Source organism: Mustela nivalis, assembly GCF_964662115.1.
Source record: "Mustela nivalis genome assembly, chromosome: 3".
Taxonomy (NCBI): domain Eukaryota; kingdom Metazoa; phylum Chordata; class Mammalia; order Carnivora; family Mustelidae; genus Mustela; species Mustela nivalis.
In genome coordinates, this window is record NC_139022.1 from 139,338,322 (window position 1) to 139,358,683 (window position 20,362).

General features: G+C 57.0%; 1 protein-coding gene across 1 annotated transcript; it reads right to left on the reverse strand.

Moving 5' to 3' along the window:
• Window positions 1-1,367: 1,367 nt before the first annotated feature.
• SLC6A7 (solute carrier family 6 member 7) lies at window positions 1,368-19,822 on the reverse strand. Its single transcript, XM_082726271.1, has 14 exons — window positions 19,162-19,822; window positions 13,842-14,025; window positions 12,158-12,289; window positions 11,737-11,971; window positions 11,090-11,228; window positions 10,225-10,359; window positions 9,025-9,128; window positions 8,763-8,887; window positions 8,250-8,362; window positions 7,883-8,014; window positions 7,310-7,409; window positions 7,023-7,123; window positions 6,310-6,477; window positions 1,368-3,053 (listed from the first exon to the last, which is right to left on the reverse strand). Exons 1-14 carry the CDS (start codon window positions 19,192-19,194, stop codon window positions 2,844-2,846), a joined length of 1,911 nt encoding a protein of 636 aa, XP_082582397.1. The 5' UTR covers window positions 19,195-19,822; the 3' UTR covers window positions 1,368-2,843.
• Window positions 19,823-20,362: the final 540 nt, after the last annotated feature.

Below are 20,362 nucleotides of genomic sequence, written 5' to 3' on the forward strand. Positions count from 1 at the left end.
TGTCCCCTGCTAGGCCATTCTAGCATTCCAGGCTAGGGTTCTATTCCAAATAGGGCTGAGGTGTTCCGTGGACTGTCCACCATGCGGCCATGAGTTCCTCTGATCTGCTCCCACTGCCGTCAGGCCTGGCTGGGGTCTGCTCTGAGCCAGGGCCACCAGAGGTCAATAAAGGGAGGGGCGGGGGTTATTGGGAGGTGGCAGAGGTGGGAGAAGGGTGAGGTGGCAGGACAGCCTGTCTGGGAGCAGCAGGAACGGGAAAAGCAGGACAAATAGGAAGCTGGGGCCCAGGGAGGACAGACCAGGAATCTCCGGCCCCGGGGGCCAGGGTAGTGAGCAAGTGCAAGGGTAGCCAGAGACAGCAAGGCAGGGGAAGTGGGGGGTGAGGTGGGGAGGTGAAGCTGGTGGGCTCCCTAGCCTCCTAGAGGCCTGCAATGGCCAACTGGGAATCTGGTTGAAGAGAAGGCCAGACTTCTAGGATCACCCATTCTGGATGCCCAGGACCCCAGGCTGCAGCTAAGAGGTTGGGCAAGGAGTCTGCACAGGACGATGGCTGGGGCCTGGGACCTGTCCTAGAAGGAGCGGGGAGGGCCTGGAGAGGGCTCTCCCCCCCCCCCCCACACTCCCCTTTGGGACCACGGAGCTGGCGCCAGGGGCTCTGTGAACAAGGCTGGAGCCTGCCCCCAGGGTGTGGGAAGAGGCACCTTGAATTGTGAAGGCCATTCCTGAGCCTACAGCAAATTAGCAATCCCATGCTCTTCCTCCATCTAGAGCCCCAAACAAAGAGGGGCAGGAGGGGGCCTGGCCTTTTGTTAGGGGAAATTTATTAATATCTAAAAGATGCAGCAGCCCTTCCTCTCCAACCCCCATCAAAGCCTTCACAAACACCTGGGCCTCGCATTTGAAAGGCCCTGAGGCTCTTTTAAAGTGGCCAGGTCCTGCCAGGAGGGGGTGGTTAGCACCAGGAAATTCTTCCAGCCTGGGAAACTCAGGGCTTCTCCCAACCCCCGGACTTCCAGCCTCAGCTACACCTGCTGGTAAGGCCGGAGAGTAGCCGGGGAGGGGAGGGCCAGCTGCCCAGGTGTGCCTGCCTCCGCTAGGTAACCTTGAGCAAGTCTTCCCTTTGGAGGGCCTCAGTTTGCCCATACATAGAAGGGGGGCGAATTGGCTTCCTTGTCTTCGCCACCCTTCCTCAACCCCACTACCCCCCACCACTGCCACAGAGAAACGGGACAGTAAGTGTCAGAAGCTGGGAGAGCCAGGAAAGTGAACAGTTGAGCCTCAGTTTCCTCGTCCGTCCAACGGAAGCTGGACACCCCTGCGCTGTCCACCCCCTGGTTCTCAGCAGTAAGGAGAAGGGGTAAGAAGGATGACCTCATTGGTGTTTATTAACAATAAACCAATAGGACATGGGTGGGTTGAGGGGACAGCACGAGAGAAAGAGAGCATGCAGCCCGGCCCAGCTGCATGAGGGTGGCCTGTCACGCTGGGGCACACTTTCACACTCCACCTTTGTCTCTCAGGGAAGGAGGGATCCCAGGGCAGCCCCCCCTTGTGCTTGGGACTGAAGATGCTGAGGCCTCTGGCCACAGGCCTGAGCTGGTGGCTGCCCTTGGCTCCCTGCCTCCACCCTCATGCCTGGGTCCAGAGGGGGCTGCATCAGGACAGACAGCCACGTGAGCGGACCACCTCCAAGTCTCTTGGTTGCTTCGGTGGCCCACAGCCAAGGTCAGTTTCCCAGCAGTGCCTGGAGCTGGAGGAGACAGTGAGGGCCACCAGAACAGGGAGAAGGGAACAGAGGGGCCTCAGGTCCCGCTAGGGGCCCTCACGCCCATCTCTCCACCTGTTTGCTCTGTCCTAACAATGCCCACGGCTCCCGACATGGGAGGGCATAAAGTCCAGTGAGGGAAGCTGTGGGCCCTTCTCAGAAGCGTGGGGTCAAAATAAAATACATTAGTTTCTCTGGGAGGTGGAAAATGTGGGGACCTCCTCCTTTCCCCACCCCCACCACCTCACTGAGGCCACCAGCCCCCCTTGCTGCCCTCCACAGGCCTCCTACCTCCACCCTGTCCCCTCTAATCCACCCTGTCCACCGATCCTGAAAGCTAGTCTATCTAAAGCACAACCAGATCATGCAAACCCCGGCCCGCCCCTTGTCCCATGCTCCCCTGGCCCTCTGTCCTTCCCGCGGGCCCCTGCTATAGCCTGGTAACACCGCGGGCCCGGCCCTGGGCTCTATGGGGGACACAGGGGATCCATGGGGGCCTCCACACCCTGCCCTCCTCTTCCTCTCTCCCTCCAAACTTGCCCATCCTCCAGGGCCCTCAGACCCCGCCTCTTTCAGGAGACCTGACCTAGGGGTTTTTGTCCCCCTTCACTTGCTAACCCTCGAGGCCTGGGGCCTTGTGGCCCTTGCCACACCCTGAGTGTCCTGGCCCAGCTCAAGATTCTGGCTGTTTGCAGTATGTGGGGGGCAGGCTCCCCTAGAAAAGAGAGGAGTCTGGGCCCTGAACAGAGGAGAGAATGATGCCAACTGCCACATAAGAAAGGGAACTGGTTGGCCAGGAGGTCTGGGGTCCAGCGCCCTCCACCACGTGACCTTGGTCAGGTCCCTCCTCCCTGGCCTCAGTTTATCCAACTGCACAACGAGGACTGAGCTTAGAGTGGGTCTGTGTGCGTGTGGGGAGAAAGGAGACAGAGGAGAGGCAGAGACCACGAGAAAGGACTAGCCCTGGGGACCGGCATCACTGTGGCGATCGCCCAGGGCCTCAGGCCTCTCAGGACCCCACAGGGCAGGGCTACTCCTCCGCAGCTGGGCAGGTCCTCCAGGCCGCCAGCCTCCTGTCTCACATCATAGACTCCTCCTCTTCGGCGATCTCGCGGTCCACCTCGATGGCCGTGTTCTCAAAACTGGTGATGCCCCCGTATTTGCGCATGTGCACCATCAGTGGCTTTGGTGACTGGCTCCCCGCTAGCGTGGCCACGTACATGCCAGTCCGGTTCTCCTCCAGCGACGGGCCCCAGTCCATGGCCGGTCGGCTGGCCTGCTGGAGCCGCTGTGGTAGAGCAAGGACAGCGGTGAAAACGGTGGGCGGCCGGTGCTCGTGGAGTGCTTCCTGCAGCTGGGCACTGGGCAAAGACCTCACCATGTCCCTGGTGTCAACCCTGGAGACAATCCTGGAGGGCGGGGGTGAAGGGCGGTGGCACTTCCCCAGGGGAGTAAGTCCCACTTGGCTACTCACAAGCTGGGTGGGGACATGGGATTTAAGCTTTCGGTACTTGGTTTCCTTCTCTGTCACTTGGGGATCCTGCCATTCCTGCCACTCTGAACCCCGTCAGCAGGCACCAAGATGGAGCATTTAGCAGGGGCGCTGGGGACAGGCTACAATTACATGCCAGCCAATTCAGGAGCCCACTCTGGGCCCCTTCCCCTAAATGCTGAGTCCTAAACAGCCGGGAGCTTTGGGGAAAAGCCAGGAGCCAGGAGCACTGAGGCAGGGTGTGTCACTGACCCTCCAAGTGTTTCCCACTTGTTTTGTCCTGACTCTGATTGTCTGACCTTTCCCTCTGCAGCCCCAGTTTCCATGGAAGGAGAGAGGTGACTAAGATAATGACTAAGTCTGGACATTCTAGAGTTCCTCCCCTCCCAAACCACATTCCCAAAGTCCTCTGCCTAGCCTGCACGGAGAAGAGGCCCAGACCCTTGAAGGAGGATAGACAACCAACATTAAGTGGAGCCTACTGGGTGTAGATTCAAGGAGGATAATGTGTGCAGAGCCCTTAGCCCTGGGCTCAGCATGGCCCCACACTCAAAGCCTGGGGACACTTACTGAACTGTTGTAGAGCACCGTACCCCCCTGCCCAGAAACCTGCCTATGGCTTATCTTTGCACTTGGAATAAGACCCAACTTGCCCACCACAGCCTACCTGCCCATCTACCTCCCTGACCTCAGCTCCTGCTACTCTCCCTCCACCCACCCCCACTCTGATCCAGTCTTGCCAACCTCCTTGCTGCCTTCAGACATGCCATCCCCTCCTGCCCCAGGACCTTTGCACGGACTGTCCTTCTGCTTGGAATGCTCTCCCCTTAGATATTTATTGATCACCTTGTGGGTTTCAGTCATGTCTGTCACCCCCTCACCAAGGTCTTCCTGGCCACCCTAGCCAAAATATTTTCCCTTCATTCTCTAGTCCTAAACTTTGCTTTTGTTTCAGGTTTTTTTTAATTATTTTTTAAATGTAGCACTTACTACTACCTTTATGTATTTGTTTATTGTCTATCTCCCACATTAAAATTCAAGCTCCTTGAGAACAAGCACTTAGATTTGTTCCCAGCTGAACACTAGAACCTAGACTGATGCTTTTCGACCTGAGTACTCGGAACACTTTGGCTGAAGAGACCCCGTGTAAAAGCTCTCTGCACACTGAGGAGAGTTTGACAGAATCCCTGCTCTCTTCCCACTGGAAGCCAGTACCATCCTCTGTGCACACGATCCTTTTATGACAAGCAAAATGCCTCCAGACACTACCAAATGGCCTCTGAGAGCAGAATCACTCCCATGAGGATCCCCGAAGTGGAACAAAACATTCCCCGTGCTCCAGCTCTAAGTTGTGTGGGCTTCTTCAGTCCTCAGTTTCCCCAGGAGAGGGCCATTAGGACTTTCACCCTCCACCCCCACAGATATTATCTGGAAGCAAAGTTCAGCGAGGTGAGCCAACTTGGCCAAGGTCACACGGGAGACAAGTGGTGATGCTATTTGAACCTGGGCAGTCTGACTCCATCCTAAACTTTTAAAATACTCTGCTTTTCCTGCCCTTCACAGTTCTGACAACACGGATAAGCTTCTTTTCTTCTCAAAGCAACCCTTAGGGGAGGAATCTTTGTCCTCACTTGAAGGACAGAGAAAAGCAAGGTTCAGAGAGGGGCGTTAACTCACTTAGGGTCACACAGCTGGCAAAAAGCAGAGCCCGAATTCCTCCTAATGTGACAGTGCTGGAAGCCCTCCAGAGCCGGGCAAGGACTCCTCTTGCAGTGCTCCCCACCCAACAACATGGCCCTCGGCCTGGCTGTTGGTGGCTGTGGCGATAAGGCAAGAGGGAAGAGTAGCAAGGCTTGGGAACCATGAATTTCCAGGGGACTGGAGCCCTCTATCCTGAGTGACACCCTTCTCTTCCTTTCCTTTGCAGATACCTCAGCTCTCAAGCAAGGAGACACATTGCCCTTGGCAGCACAGGTGAGGCCCCCCAACGCTGAAAGAAGGCTGGGAGTTTGCTCCCTGTCCACCAGCAGCTGGATCCAGAGCAGGGCTGGGTCCAGGACTGCCCCTGTGGTCTGGGCGCTGTGGCCACGACCCACTCGTGCTGGGAACGGGGTCAGAGCCTCCTTCCAGGTGCAGATATAAAAATGGGGTGAGGGACAGCTGAGGACACAGTGGCACAGTCTGCGAAGTGGGAGCAGTGGTTGGAGGGGTGCAGGAGGCTTGAGAAGTAGTCAGTTCCAGTGGTATAAATATTCCCACCAAGGTCGATGTCAAGTTATCGATGAGTTAACAACCAGCTCACAACGTCCCTGAATATATAATAACTAGCTCTCATGAACCAATACCAGCTGGTTCTACCATACACTTGATGGGATATGTGAGGTATGTATGGGGGTCCCAAGGCTCTCTCCAGGCCCTAGCAGGCTCACTCAGCTCTGCTCACTGTGACAGCCTCTTCCCACCAAAGGGGCTCCACATTCCATAGCCTTAGAAGGACAGAGTGCGGGGAGGCTCAGAGAGGGGTAGAACATTGCCATGGTCACACGGCATCACTGCACACCCACTCCCCCCTTCTGAGACCTGCAGACCCCCATGCCCAAACAGCTTGCATTCTCTGTACTTCCTGAATCTCTTCACAAAGCCTGGCATGGGCAGGGTTCCCACCATCAGCCCATTCCCAGGTCACCCATGGGCTGCAGCCCACCCTCTAGTGTCCCTCAGTCCTGCCTTCTGACCCTGAGTCAGAGGAAGCCCTGGGCTGGTGACCAGAGTTCCAGTCTGGACCCCTGACCAACTTGCAGTGGGACACTTGTCCTCTCCCTATGACATGTGGGCAGTGGGACGTCCCCCCATCAGAGACCCCATGTGGTACCAGGGACCACAGGGCCGGACCCTAAGCCGCCTGAGCCTACCTCACCCCCAGCAGGTCTGAGAGGATTCAGAGCTCAGGCTACTGTCTGGAAAAGCTTGTGAGGTCCTCAGTAAGGTGCTGTGGCAGATGTTTCCTGTCCTAGCAGGTGGGCCTGGGGCAGACAAGGCGGCCCAGACTTACCTCCCAGAGCGATCCCTCCTCCCGAAGCACAGCCACCAGCATGCCCGCTGGGATCATGAGGCAGGACAGCAGACCCATCAGGATGCCCAGCAGCTCCGCCCAGGCTGGGAACCGGTAGCTGCCGTACTCTGAGGGTTGGTACTTGACGATGCTGTACACCAACAGGGCCTGCAGGCAGGGGCCCCGGCATCACGGTGGGCTTTGGGCAGGCCCCGGGGCTTAGGGCAGCCCAGATCTGAGCTACCTGAAGGCCCGGGACAGCCCAGCCCAGAGCCACGCGGTGTTGAAGAGAACCCCATCCTAAGCTGTATAGAACCTGAGACGGTCCCTCCTCCGGGCCTTTGTGAGGCCTGAGACAGCCCAGCTTGGAAGCATCCAGTTTCTAAGACAGCCTGGGCCTGGCCTCCAACTCACCAACATACCAGTCTAACGCCCTAGCCGGAAGGGCCCTGAGGAAAGGCCCTGAGGCCTGGGAAAGCCACACTCATTTGGCTAGCTGCATGGGAAGCTAGACCCAGCACAGCTCCAAAAGCTGGGGGCATTGAGGCGGAGGGGAGGAGACCCACATCCTGGTGCCCACTACCCGTCAGCCCTGACAGAGGTCCACTCTGGGCCAGGACAGCCCTGCTGGACTCAATGTCCAGAGGGGGCCCCTCCTCTCAGCTCTGGGCCCCAGCCCTCCCCCCTCCCCCCTCCCCCCTTCCCCCGGTTACCAGGAGCGTGGCCGGGGACAGGAACAGCCAGCAGGCCCTGAAGTAGAGGCCCGGCTTGAAGCCCAGCATCATGTGGATGTCCCGGCAGAACCTCTGGATGCCTGTGCGGGGGAGGGGGGAGGAGGATGGCCCCACCAGCACCAGCAGCCCCTCCTCCTCCACCCCGCTGCCCCCATGGGAGACCCTGGCCCTTGGGACCTGGGACCCAGTGTAGGGGGGGCTCCAGAGCAGACCCCCAGCCTCCCACCGTGGGGAGCTTCAACCCCCTCTCCCTCATCGCCTCTCACCATACACCCGGGTGACGGCCAGGCATGTGGTGATCACCACCACCATGAGCCCGAAGCTGGCGCTGTAGTCATCCAGAAGCACCAGCCAGTACATGCCTCCCTAGAACACAAGTCACAGCTCTGGGCTTCCCTCAGCCCAGTCTTGCTCCCTGGTGCAGCCCCTTTTCAAGGCGGGGAGCAGCCCGGCCAGTGGTGATGGCAAGACGGTGGCCATGTGACCACTGCCTACGCTGAGCCCTTCCCACACGCCCTCTTACTGGAGCTTCACAACAACCCTAGTTGTAGAGCCCATTTTATTGGTGGGGACGCAGGCTGGAGAAGGTGAAGCCTCTTGTCCTGAGGTCATCCAGCAAGTGTAGGACCCAGGCTGGAAGCTGGGGCTTCTCTGTACTTTGAAGCCAGGACCCACTGCCCTTGGGGAGTGGACCTGGGTGGCCTCCCAAAGCAGGAGCACGGAGCCCCGGGGCAGAGTCACCTGCCCCCACCCCAGCCGCCTGGCCTTGCACCACCCCTCCGCCCATACCCGCACCACCCCACCCGCGGGCTGCCCTCCCTCCTCACAGCAGCACTCACATCGGTGGTGAGGACCAGCCCCATCAGGTACATGGCCACGCAGATGAGCCCCGAGAACACAGCCTTCTTGGGCCGCAGGTAGTATGGGAACTCATCTGTCACAGCTGTCACAATGGTCTCCAGGAAGGCAAACTGGGAGAGGACAGGAGGGGGGAGGTCAGAATTCGGCCCCCCACCACACACCTGTACACATGTGCATGGACACTCACACTCACACAGAGATACACACGTCACACAGACACACAGAGCTACATCACACACACAGCTACATTCACAGATACACAGATGCACATCCCACGTGGACGGACACACACACACAAATGAACACACCCCCCACAAGGTGCCCGCTGGCACAGACCAGGCTCACCTGACTATCCAAGCCCAGAGTCAGGAGCATAAAGAAGAAAAGGAAGGACCAGAAGGGCGACAGAGGCAGCATGGTCATGGCCTGTGGGTAGACGACAAAGGCCAGGCCAGGGCCTAGGCCAGGCGCACAAAGAGTCAGCAGACTGGGGCACAAGGCAGGCCCTCACAGGCACACTCAAACACACATGGTCGCTTCCACCCCCGTGGGCACACTCATTTAGTCAGATCCAGACAAGTACCCTAGTGTACACTTCCAACACTGAACCTCTAAACCCCGGCCAGGATGCCATCGGTGCTCAATGAACACAGCTTGACAAGATAAATGAACTGATAAGGAGTGCAGGAAGAAACATAAGACAATATAAAACCTCATTTGAATACATTTCCGTATACCATCATCCACACAAACAATCCCGCTAACATACAGACGTGGACTTGTCCTCCGGCACAAGACACTGATTCACATCATTGTCCACCCCCTGCCACCCACCCCGAGGCTGGCCTGTCTGCCCACCTGCTTTGGCTACTTGGTCCACAGGCACACCCAGCTCCTGAGACATGTAGCCCAGCACAGAGAAGATGGCGAAGCCAGCCAGGATGCTGGTGATGGCATTGCCCAGAGTGACGATGAAGGTGTCTCTGCCGGGGGGGCAGGGGGGAGTACAGGTACACAGGAGCAGAACAGAGTGAGCTGGCCCTGCCCCCACAACAGGGCCTGCCCTGACTGGCCACTCTCCTCCTCACCCCAGCCCCGGGGTCTGGGAGGCTGCACTGACCTGTAGATGTTCTGGTGAAACGTGTTATAGGAGGCGAAGGTGAGGAGACCCCCGAAGCCCACACCCAGGGAGTAGAAGATCTGAAGAGCAGCTTCGATCCATACCTGTAGCAGGGAAGGATGCAGATGGACAGCAGAGAGAAGGAGCTGGCACACCACGGCCCTGTCCAGAGGGCCACGGAAAGAGGAGGGAGGAGGTGGGGCGGGAGCTAGTCCACAGGTCCAGGGACGGCGTGGTGGAGAGCCTGGCTCCAGGTGATGTGGGCCGGGAGCAAACCCCGTTCCAGCACTTACACGGCGGGACTCGGGTAAGTCCCTTTCCCTCTCTGGGCCTCAGTTTCCCCATCCAGGATCTAGGTGATGGCTATGCTTGGTCCAATTCTGAAGGAAGTAGTGTCTCATGTAAATTTCCGGTAGATCCATATTGACAACAAGCCCATGGAACCCCTTCACTTCCTCCCTGGAGTTGGAGGGACCGGGATTTGATTCCAGCTCCCCTGTTTTGGGCCTGTATGGCGTAGGCAAGCCACATCACCTCTCTGAGCCTCGGGTCCCACCTCTGTAATGCAGGAATAGGAACACTAGCTCCCTTACAGGGTTGTGGTAAGGGTTAATGACTGCATATGTGTGAAGCCCCAGGGCAGGGTCAAGCAGTCGGCAATTAATAAGTAAGAAATGTCAACTGTCAGCACCACTGTTTCTGTCATTACCAATGACCTCTTTGGGGTTTGGAATCAGAGAGCTGCGGGTTGGAATTCCAACTCTGCTTCCCCTTAGCTGTGTGACCTTAAGCTTATCACTCTTTTGGGCCTCAGTTTCTTCATCTATAAAATGGGAGAAAAATGTCTACCTTTTTTTAAAAGATATATATATATATATATAATTTATATATATATATTAGTAATCTCTACACCCCACATGGGGTTCAAACTCATGACCTTGAGATCAAGAGCCTTACCTCCTCTAGCTGAGCCACCTGGGGCCCCCAGAATAATGTCTACTTTGTAGGACAGTGAAGAATGAGAAATGAAAGGGACATACACTGTTGAGTGCAGCACCAAGCACAGGGTCTGGTACTGGGGGACCCTCCACAGGGAGGATTCCTAACCATTGCCCTTCTTTTCCCCAGGGAGCCCTCCTCCTTCTACTCCCTGGCTCAGGCCTGACCCCTCCCTCAGCACCCCAGCCCCGAGCACCTCACCTTGGAAGACAGCAGGTGGTGGAACTGGGGGGTGAGATAGAACTGGATGCCCTTCCAGGCCCCTGGGAGGGTGACTCCTCGGACCAGCAGCATGAGCAGAATGAGGTAGGGGAACGTGGCCGTGAAATACACCACCTGAGACGACATGGTAAATGGGGATGGAAAGCGGGAGGGAACTTCCTTCCACCTTGCTCCTCTTCTAGAAATCTCCATCTTACCTCCCCAGTATTTGGGGAGGCTGAGCTGAGAACAGCCATTATCCATAATGCTTCTCTTTCCCTTCCCGTCTCCCTCCCTCCACACATGGATCCCTCATTAAAGTTCTGTCACTGCTTCCCAAGGTGTCCCCAGCCCACCCACCCCCTCCAGCCCTGCTGCGCCCCTCTCCAGGCCACCCTGGGCCTTTGCCTGGAGGTCTTCCCTGGGGCTGATGAGAGTCTCCCCCTTCCGTTCCCCGCCCCCGCTCCCTGCCCATGCAACCCCTCCCTCCCTGTATGGTTATCTGCCATGGCACATTCCTAAAGCCCCCTCCCCATCCTGACTCACAGACCCACCTTCCAAACATTCACCATGAGGAGCCTCTTCAAAGTGCCAAGCACTTGGTTAGGATACAAACCTGAGTCACTGGTAGGTCCTGTCCTTGGAAAGTTTCCCGGCCTGGTGAACCAGCCTGGCCACCGTCCATCCTTACCTCCACATCTTTCTTCAGGCAGTGCTTCGGATGCCTACTCCCCACCCCTACCCTCAACCTCTGCCCCATTGATGTCTGTTCATCCTCTCCGACTCAGTCCGTGCCCTGCCGCCTCCTCCAGGAAGACCTCCCACCTCCCAGCCCCTCTGGCCTCTAGGACTTCCCAGGCCTCACCTTGCCTGAAGACTTGACCCCCTTGAGGATACAGAGGAACACGATGACCCAGGCCAGCAGCAGACAGAGGCAGAGGTTCCAGCGGATCTCCCCAGGACTTCCAATGCCCTGGCTGCCTTGGATGTGGAGGACGTAGCGGCTGTGGGGAGAAGAAGATTTGAGGGTCCTCAGGTCACCATACTCCACGGGTATGCAGGAAAGCTGTGGCCAGCAAGGTCACTCTTACCAGTGTCATCACCATCACGATTACAATTAGCCAGCCTCTACTGAGCAGGTTTACCCAAGAGGCTGGTGGCACATTTTCTCCTTTCCTTCCTTTAATCCTCACAACAACCCTCCATATGCCGTGACCACACCCACTTCACAGACAAAGCCCCAGAAGCCAAGGACGTTGTGTAAAGTCACACGGCTGGTCAGCAAAGAGCTGGGATTAGAACCCAGGGCCCACCTAACACCAGCACCTGGACTCGGCCTTCCAGGTGCACGCTGAGCCCCCTGGGGATGCTGGCCCATTCTTGCCCCTCCACCCATCACCCCCAGCAGCTTGGGGCCCCTCCCGGCACCCATTCCCCACCCCCCACACTGCCCCTACTGCCCCCCAGCAGCTCGGGCCCTCCCAACCAGCTGCAGGCCCGCAGTGGCCTGACCTCCAGTACTCCTCGCTGGGGCTGACGGTGCTCGTGAGGTTGAGGGGCAGGGCCCCGTTGCCGTCCTTGGAGCCTCTGTGCTCGAGGCAGAGGTCCGTGTTCCACCAGTTGCCACAGTGCTCCCAGGGCAGGTTGCTGGTGAGGGAGGCGAAGAGGTAGAAGAGCACGTAGGCGATGATCATGTTGTAGTAGATGGCCACCAGGCCTACGATGAGCAGCATGGCCGCGCCGGCACCTGGACGTGAGGGACAGGGGGCGGCCCTCAGGTGAAGCCTTCCTGAGGCCAGGCCGTGTGACCTCCGGCAGCCAGCCCCTTTCTGGGCTTCACTTCTGTCTCTGCCTAGAGGCTGGGGGCATGGGAGGGGGTCAGCCTCCCTGCCTCCTCGGGGCCCCGGCCCCTGCGGGGACTAGGAGGGCTCACCTTTGAAGAGGGGGCTGATTTTCCAGACGGCCAGGGGTCCCAGGCTGGAGAACTGGCCCAGAGAGAGCTCAAGGAAGAAGAGAGGGATGCCACAGATGGCCAGCATGAGGAAGTAGGGCACGAGGAAGGCACCTAAGCGGAGGGGGAGGGCGGTCAGGGAGGGTCTCCGGCAGGTGGGTGCGTGGATCCCTCTCCTCAAGCCCCGCCCCTCCCTGATGGCAAACACCTGCGACCCCAGGGAGTGCCTCTCCTGCGGATGGGGACGACTTTTCACACCAGATCACTGAGGGCTGCGGGGGCTGGTGGGGATTTACTCACCTCTGCAGCCCCGGTGCCCAGAGCAGGGCTGGGCTCAGGGCAAACACAAAGGGAATGAAGGGATATATGAGTGAACACCCTGCCAGAGAAGGTGCAAACGCCTCAGTAGGAAATGAATGTCCTCGGGATTTGGTCTCAGTCTACTTCCCCAAGTCCTCTCTGCCAGGCCACCTGGGGCGCTTCCAGCTGCCACCATTGGTCCCAAGTACCCAATATCCTTCCCCATTTGCTTCCCCTGTTGACAGCCAGCTCCTTTAGAAGACTGCCTACCACTGTAGGGCTTCAGAAGGGCCATCAATCACGCCAGCTACCCCCCCAAACCCACCCCTTCAGGGGCTCGGGACCCAAGGCAGGCCAGTTAGAGACCTTCCCTGTGGCCCTCTATAGTCCCTCCCAGAGAGAAGAGCTCTGGGAATGAAGTCATTGTCCCAGGAGAAAAGGAGGTCAGCACCTGGAGGTGTGCTGGAGAAAAACAGATTTAGGAGCCAGGGAAAGGGAGAGCCCACAGAACTGTGGCCATTAAGGAGTTCCTAGAGTGTCAGAGACGGGCTCCAGTCCCACACTTCCCGGTCACGGCAATTCATCTTGTCCTCGCCCCATCCCCTCCTGTTTGGATTTCTGCCACTCCACCAATAGGTGCCTCTTCCACAAGTCTGGCCGAGACAGGAGGAGGATTCAAGGGTGGCAGGAGCACACGGGCTCTGGAGAAGGTAGTCCTGGAGGTGGAATGCTGGGTCGGCCACCAGGTGACCTTGGACAAGGAACCTGGCCTCTCCAAGCCCCGGTTGTCACATCAGGACAACCATGCCCGCCCAGGAGGGTTGTCATCAGGGTTAAATGCCTGGGCTGGCAGATGGTGAGTGCTCACCCCAGCTATCATTAACGAGACCCAGAACAGTGACTTGACGGTGAAGCAGGGTCAATAGAGGATTTGTTTAAGATGGGACAGGCTTCGCATTTGTAGTCTGAACAGAAGGAACCAGGAGAGGAGGACAGACCGAAGATTCACAAGCAGGAAGTTCTGCTGGGGTGAGGTCCCAGAGGGGGTAGGGGAGGAGGGGGTGGGGACAACTGTGAGAGCACGTGATTGCTGCCAAGCAGGTACAGCCTGCCTTCCTGAAGCAGAGGCAACTTCTCTGCCCATCACTCAGAGCCCCGGAAATGCCCAGGCTCAGGGGAGATATTTGGGTGATGAAAAAAGACAAGGCAGAGAGAGCTGTCTTCTCCCAGCCCCAGTTCACTGCTTTCAGTGAATTCTGCTCAAGGCCACATAGGAGATGCTAGCCAAGGCCGCTAAAACCTCACTCCTCCCCAAGCCTTGGCCTACAAGCCTAGATGTCCCTCCAGCAGGCCCCCTGGCCCCTACCTCCTCCATTGGTGTAGGCGCGGTAGGGGAAACGCCAGACATTGCCCAGGCCCACGCAGTAGCCAATGCAGGACAACAGGAAGTCCAGCTTGCCGGTCCAGTTGCCCCGGTCTGCGGCGAAATCCACGTCCAGGTCTACATCGCCCTGGTCACTGGGGGTCATCAGCAGGTCTGGGGTAATGGGCTACCGGTAAAAGAGACCAAAGAGGTGAGGCCAGGTTGGAACTGTGACACAGCCCACTCCACCCCCAAAATAAGAAGATGAAATCAAACAGGGCTGATGAGAGATACTCTATGGGTTGAGAAAATCCACTGCTCTTACCTGGGCTAATATTTGCAGGAGCTTCTTGGGGTGGCTGGTCGCTACAAACTTAGGAGGCCTGCAAGGTGGCTCGGGCGCTAAGAAAACCACCTTCATCTTAGTTCGGTGAACACAGAGGTCAAATCAAGGGATGGTCCTTGATTTGATGATGATGATGACAATGATCTTCATAACATTTACCCTGTCTTGAGCTCTTACTACATGCTCAGTGCATTAAATGTTTTACCTGACTTCATTCTCAAAACAACCTTATGAGCCAAGAACTTGTCTAAGTGCTGTTTCAATCATGAGGCCCACTGAGGCTCAGAGAGGAGTCATGACACACACGAGGTTTTACAAGTTGGAGGAGTGGAGAACTAGGTCTCATGCCCAGAGCTTCCCAGCCTTGAAGCCTGCATCTTCAGCCTCCAGTGGTGGCCTTTTGGCTACTCCATTCCGGGCACTGTATTTTGAGAAACACGCAGATAGCTCGGAGCATGTTTACAGGGCAGGTGGCCAGACCGGAGGGTTTCAGGAGAAGCAATAACAGGAGGACAGGGGAAGGAGTGGGGGCTCTCAGCACAGAAAGAAGAGGACTTGGAGGGAACACGGCCTCTCCTGAGGGAGGAATTCGATTTATGCTCTGGTGGCTTGAGGAGGCCTACAGAGGACTGTGAATCATATAGTTCATGAGCAGGAAGAGGCTACTGAGTTCGGATCTATCTCACAAAAGTCATAATCTTCTTGTCACTGCGGGAGAGATGCAGGCACAGAGGGGAAGGGAAGCCAGCTGTCCCTAAGATCCCTGTCTGCCATTCAGGGAGGCTGGGGAAGTCCACTGGGCCTTCTCCCTCCAGACTGGGGCTGGAAAAGTGAGGGCCTCCTCCAACTGCTTGAAATGCTGGCTGAGGGGATGCGTTGGTACATCTAGGAGCTGCCCAAGCTGAGGGTCTGCAAGGAATCCCAAAGATACCAGGATAACCATCTAAAATTCAGAGAGCGATTCCCCCAAAGTGTCTCCTAGAATGGGTCAAAAGGAAAGGACAGCCACGCCCTTCCCACTTGCCTCCGAAATTCATACCCATAACAGAGAAGGATGGAGAAGCAAAGAAGGCCAGCTGTCTAATAACGTCATGGTTCTGAGAGAGGAGAAAGGACCCCCTGCTTCTGCAGGGGAATGGTTATGAGAAAACAGTGATACCTCTGGACTGAGTGTCAAGAGACTACAATTCTCTTCCCAGGTCTGTGTCCCTTCATGGTGTGACTAGAGAAAAGAGTTTTCTGAGCCTCAGTTCCCCATCTCTACACTGAGGGGATTGAATAAATCAGGGTGTCCAAAAATACATCCCTTATGATGTTCATAGGTGCTCAGTGTAAGAAACGGATTCTTGGGGCACCTGGGTGGCTCAGTGAGTTAAAGCCTCTGCCTTCAGCTCAGGTCATGATCCCAGGGTCCTGGGATTGAGTCCCACATCAGGCTCTCTGCTCAGTGGGGAGCCTGCTTCCCCCTCTCTCTCTGCCTGCCTCTCTGCCTACTTGGGATCTCTCTCTCTCTCTCTGTGTTAAATAAGTAAATAAAATCTTAAAAAAAAAAAAAAAAAGAAAGAAACGGATTCTTTTTTTTTTTTTTTAAGATTTTATTTATTTATTTGACAGACAGAGGTCTCAAGTAGGCGGAGAGGCAGGCAGAAAGAGAGAGGAGGAAGCAGGCTCCCTGATGAGCAGAAAGCCTGATACAGGGCTTGATCCCATGACCCTGGGATCATGACCTGAGCCGAAGGCAGAGGCTTTAACACACTGAGCCACCCAGGTGCCCCAAGAAAAGGAATCTGGAGTCAAAGAAGTTTGGGGAACTCCAAGTTAACACAAAGCAAAATAGTTTTCTTTGCTGCAGGACTTGTCAGATCCTTTAATGCATCAATACCCACTATGACTGCCTAGAATAGACAGTATTCTGCAATTCTATTTAAGAAAAGGGTTTTAAGAAGCTAGTATGCTGAGATTTACTCAGAGAAATGTACATCTATCTGTTCATATTCTGGCTGTAATGGTTTGTGAGGAAAGCTTTACCAGAGACTCCCCTAAAGACATTTGGCAGTGGATGAAGACCAGATCAGATCCTAGCACAGGGACTTGGTGATTGTCTACTGATCAGATATTTTTTTCTCCTAAAACTGCCCTTCCTGACACGAGTCAGGTAGGTGTCTATACACAGATTGGGTGGTAGCAGGAGGCTTTGCGGGGAATTTGTCCTATGAGCATTGCCGGGATAAAGGTAGTGAAAGCAGGGTGCAGGTGTCATAGGACTGGAAGTGTCTCGGGACAGTGATAGGGTCGGGGCAGTGAGTTTGTGGGTGCAGAAAGGAGGAATAGTCTTGGGTTGGCTCTCAGTCACAGTGGCGACCATGGCAACGATCCTGCCCTAGGCTGGCTATTGGCCAGAGGGGCAGTGGTAACAAGGACAGCCTGGCATTATTCTGGGTGATGGCGATGCTGGTGATAATGAACGTGGGCTTGCGGTCATTGGGCTTGCCGTGATCTCAGACATCCTGGGCTGAGAGTAGCGGCAGCCCCCAGATCTATCTGAAACCCACCGCCAGCCTCTGATGCCACTTTCCATGAGGCTCCTTCCCAGCGGGGTGAGCACTGGCTCCCTAGAATCACTCTCTGCCAGGTGAGCACCGGGAGGAATGGAGGACCAGCCTGTTGACACTGACCACTGAAATGGGGTAGTGTGGCAGGCTGGTCGCCCTGTGAGCCCCCAGCCCTGTTCAGGCCAGCTGGCAGGAGGGCCCAGTAATGAGGTTCCTCTGATCCCTCCTGAGAAGCTGCTGCCCTTTCTCTGCTCACAGAGCAGTCCCGGCTCTCTGTTTCCATGGTGACAAGAGTTCCAAGAGCAGGATGCTGCCAGCTCTCCTGTCCCCCTCCTCCCCCAATCAGAGGGAAGCCTGATCCTGCTCCAGGCACAGGGGATTGGGTCCTCCAAAGATGAGCCAATCCCAAGACCACCTGGAGCCCCCAACCCCACCATGGGATGAATCCCAGAAGGACAGCACGGACAGGATGCGACTGGCTGGGAGACAAGCACCCCAGTCAATGGGGCAGGGTTGGAAGGAAGCTTAATGAGTCGCTTCACACTTAGGCCTGGGTGTGAAGATCCCACCCCCGATTCCCCCACTGCCTATCCCGAGTCACGCAGAAACATAATCCTGAGTTTGCCAGACCTGCACCCCCTCTTTTAGGGACCAACAGATGTAGGTCACCAGCAGTGGCAGGTGCTGGGAGAGGTTAGCCTGCCCTGAACCAAGGCTCTCATACCTTCTTCAGGATGAGAAAAACAATAGAAATCTGGAGTCCAACTTTACTGCTGTGCAGAAGAGGAAACTAAATTTCAAGGAGGGGAAGGGATGAGCCCAAGGTCAAATAACAAGTTAAGGGCAGAGCAAGACCAGAATCCACACCCCTGACTTTCAGCCCAGTGCTCATCTCTGAACAACATGGCTCCTTTGCTGATACCTGGCATTTCCTCCCTCCCTGTCCCCTTCACCTTGAGACCAAGGGAAAGGACACTGAAGCCAGGTGGCCCCACCCCTGCCCTGTGGGCCCCTGGGTCACTCGGTCCATCTTTAGGAAAGCAGCAAACTGCATGCCCCATGTCTGTTTCCCCTTGTCTATAAAATGGGGATAACAAGACGCAGCCCCTAGAATTTTTGGAGGCTTACATGAGATAAGGCTTTACGGAATATGGCTGTTTACACACCCTGTGGCACCATGGCAATGAGGAGCAGGAGCTCTTGTGGGGAGAGTGGAAAGAGGAGAGAGTAAGAGAATGGAAATGAATGGCAAGCAGGACCCAAAAAGACCCAAGAGAGCCACAAATGGCCCCAAGAAGTCATTCGTGGCAGTGAATAAAAAGACCCACTAGCCGCTCCACGCCCAGCTGCACAGGGGCAGAAGGCTTGAATGGGGCAGGGGATGGTCAATAACAGCAGCCGGTGAGCTCTCTCTCCCATCTACATCTGCCAGCCCCTGTGGGGTCACTACATCCCCCAAACCCCATTCAGGGACAGTGGGGCTTGCTTTGGTGCCTTGATACTGGAGCTGGATTGGCAAATGACAGTCCAGTTTATAAGGAGAATGGACTTGCCCAAAGTCACAGGGTAAGTGGTATCTGCAGAAATAGTGCCCAGGAGTTCTAACTCCTTGGCTAGGACTCGTACTTTTAAGCCAAAAGCCAGAAAACTTCACCCAATACTCTCCCTCCCCACTCCCCCGCAGGCTGGGAGGTCTAACCCCACAGTAAGGGTGGGGAGGGGCTCCAGAAACACAAATTTGGCCCCCTCTCTCCTGCCAGCTTCCACCCCACCCCCATATCCCCTGGGTCTCCCGTTTCCTTCCTCCCCGCCTTTGCCTCCAGTCAGCCCTGCTGCCTGGGGTCTTAGCAGGGAAGCTAAAGCTGGTTCGAGGGAGCAGGTGGCGGCCCCCGCAGGGCAAAAGCTCGGGCAGGAAAGACAGCGTTTTCCCCCTGCTGGTTCTCGGAGGTTGCTTCAGTGTAGAGCGCGCGGCTGAGGGCCAGAGCGGCTCCCCTCCCCCACCCCCGAAATTAGTCCCCCTCAAGGCTGGCGCTCAGTTATTCTAACACCCCCAAACCCAATCAGGCCCTGGGGGAAATGGGTGGGGGACTGGGAAGGGGCAGGCGCCTGGCCCCAGCCACCCCTACCTCATGCCTCCTGGGGTTGCAGACACCTGTTCGAAGGACCTGGCCCAATGAACCTCAGCCCCATCACACAACACCCCGACCCCCAGATGGGGAAGGCCATGTCGCCACCCTCCACTCCACCTCTGCAGGCCGTGACCCCGCCCCTCCCTGCCACCTAGCTCTGCCCGGCCTCCCCCAGAGCCCTGAGTCGGTCCAGGTGCTCTCTCTTACCCTCCCCCGCCCTGAATGGGGGCGGGCCCCTGCACCCCTCCCTCAGGTGTGCCCCCGCCCCCGTGTGCGCCCCGGTCTTCCTGCCCTACCTTGCGCTGGTGAGCTCCCTGGAGCTTCTTCATCTTGGAGGGCGGGTTGCCGGGGCTTCCCGGCTTGGCTTCCCCTGAGAGCAGAGAGAGAGCGAGGGAGCCCGAGATCGCGCCGCCGGCCGGCCGCCGCGACTTTGCCCCGGCGGCTCCCGCGCACCGGCTGGGGCGGGGGGGGGGGGGCGGGCGCGGGCGCAGGCGCTGCCGTCTGTCGGCTGCGGGCGTGGGGCGTGGGGCGCGGGCCGGGCGCTGCCAACGCTCTGCTTCTCCCTGCGCAGCGCCCGAGCCTGGGGAGGGGTGCACGGCTGTGCCCGCGGAGACACCCAGACAGTCTGGCTGACGGACGGACAGCCGGGGGATGCGCGCGCCCCCGCACGCAGAGCTGCGGATTGGAGGGGCCCCGATCGCGGGAGGAGGGGGGTCTGCGACGGAAACCCTCAGAGGTCTGGAGGCCTCGGCCACCGTCTCCTGCGTGACCTTGGGCAGGTAACCTGCCCTCTCTGGGCCTCCCTTTCCCTAGTTGGGCGATGAGAGGCAGGCCACGTGCCTGGACACCAAGGGACGGGTCCTGGGTTCCAGCGATCCAGTGCCGCCTCTTCTTTGCTGTGTGACCTTGCCCACGTGACTCAAGCTCGCCGTGCTTTTCCAGATGAAAGCTGCCTTTTCATCTGGAAAATGGGGATAAGAATCTTATGTCCCTTACGGTGATGTGAGGAATCCGGGGAGATTGTGCATAGAAAACACAATACAGGGCCTGGCACGTAGTAGGGCTCAGCTGACACTATGAGTTGCCCACTCCTGCCTCAGAGGAACGGCGGCCATGAATCCCGTACGTAGTCAGTCGTCCAAGTGCCCAATATTTATTATGCCAGATCCCAGGCTAGGTCTTATTGTCTCAACATAGCGACCCAGAGAGAGAGACCGCGTCATCCCTACTTTACAGATGAGGAAACTGAAGTCAGAGAGGTTAAGTTCCTCGCTCAAGGTCATAGAGCTAGTGAGTGACACCAGTGACAGGCCTCATGGAACTTTTGGGTGGTGTGCAACATTTATCCTTTTGCTGGGATGAAAGAGATGCAAGGAGGTTCGGGCAAGAATAGACAGGGCATGTGTCACTGTGTGTTGTGATGGCTTGTGACTTAAATCATGAGCACCTGGGTTCCTCTCTGCCAGCGGTAAGATCTCAGGAATATTATAATTTTAC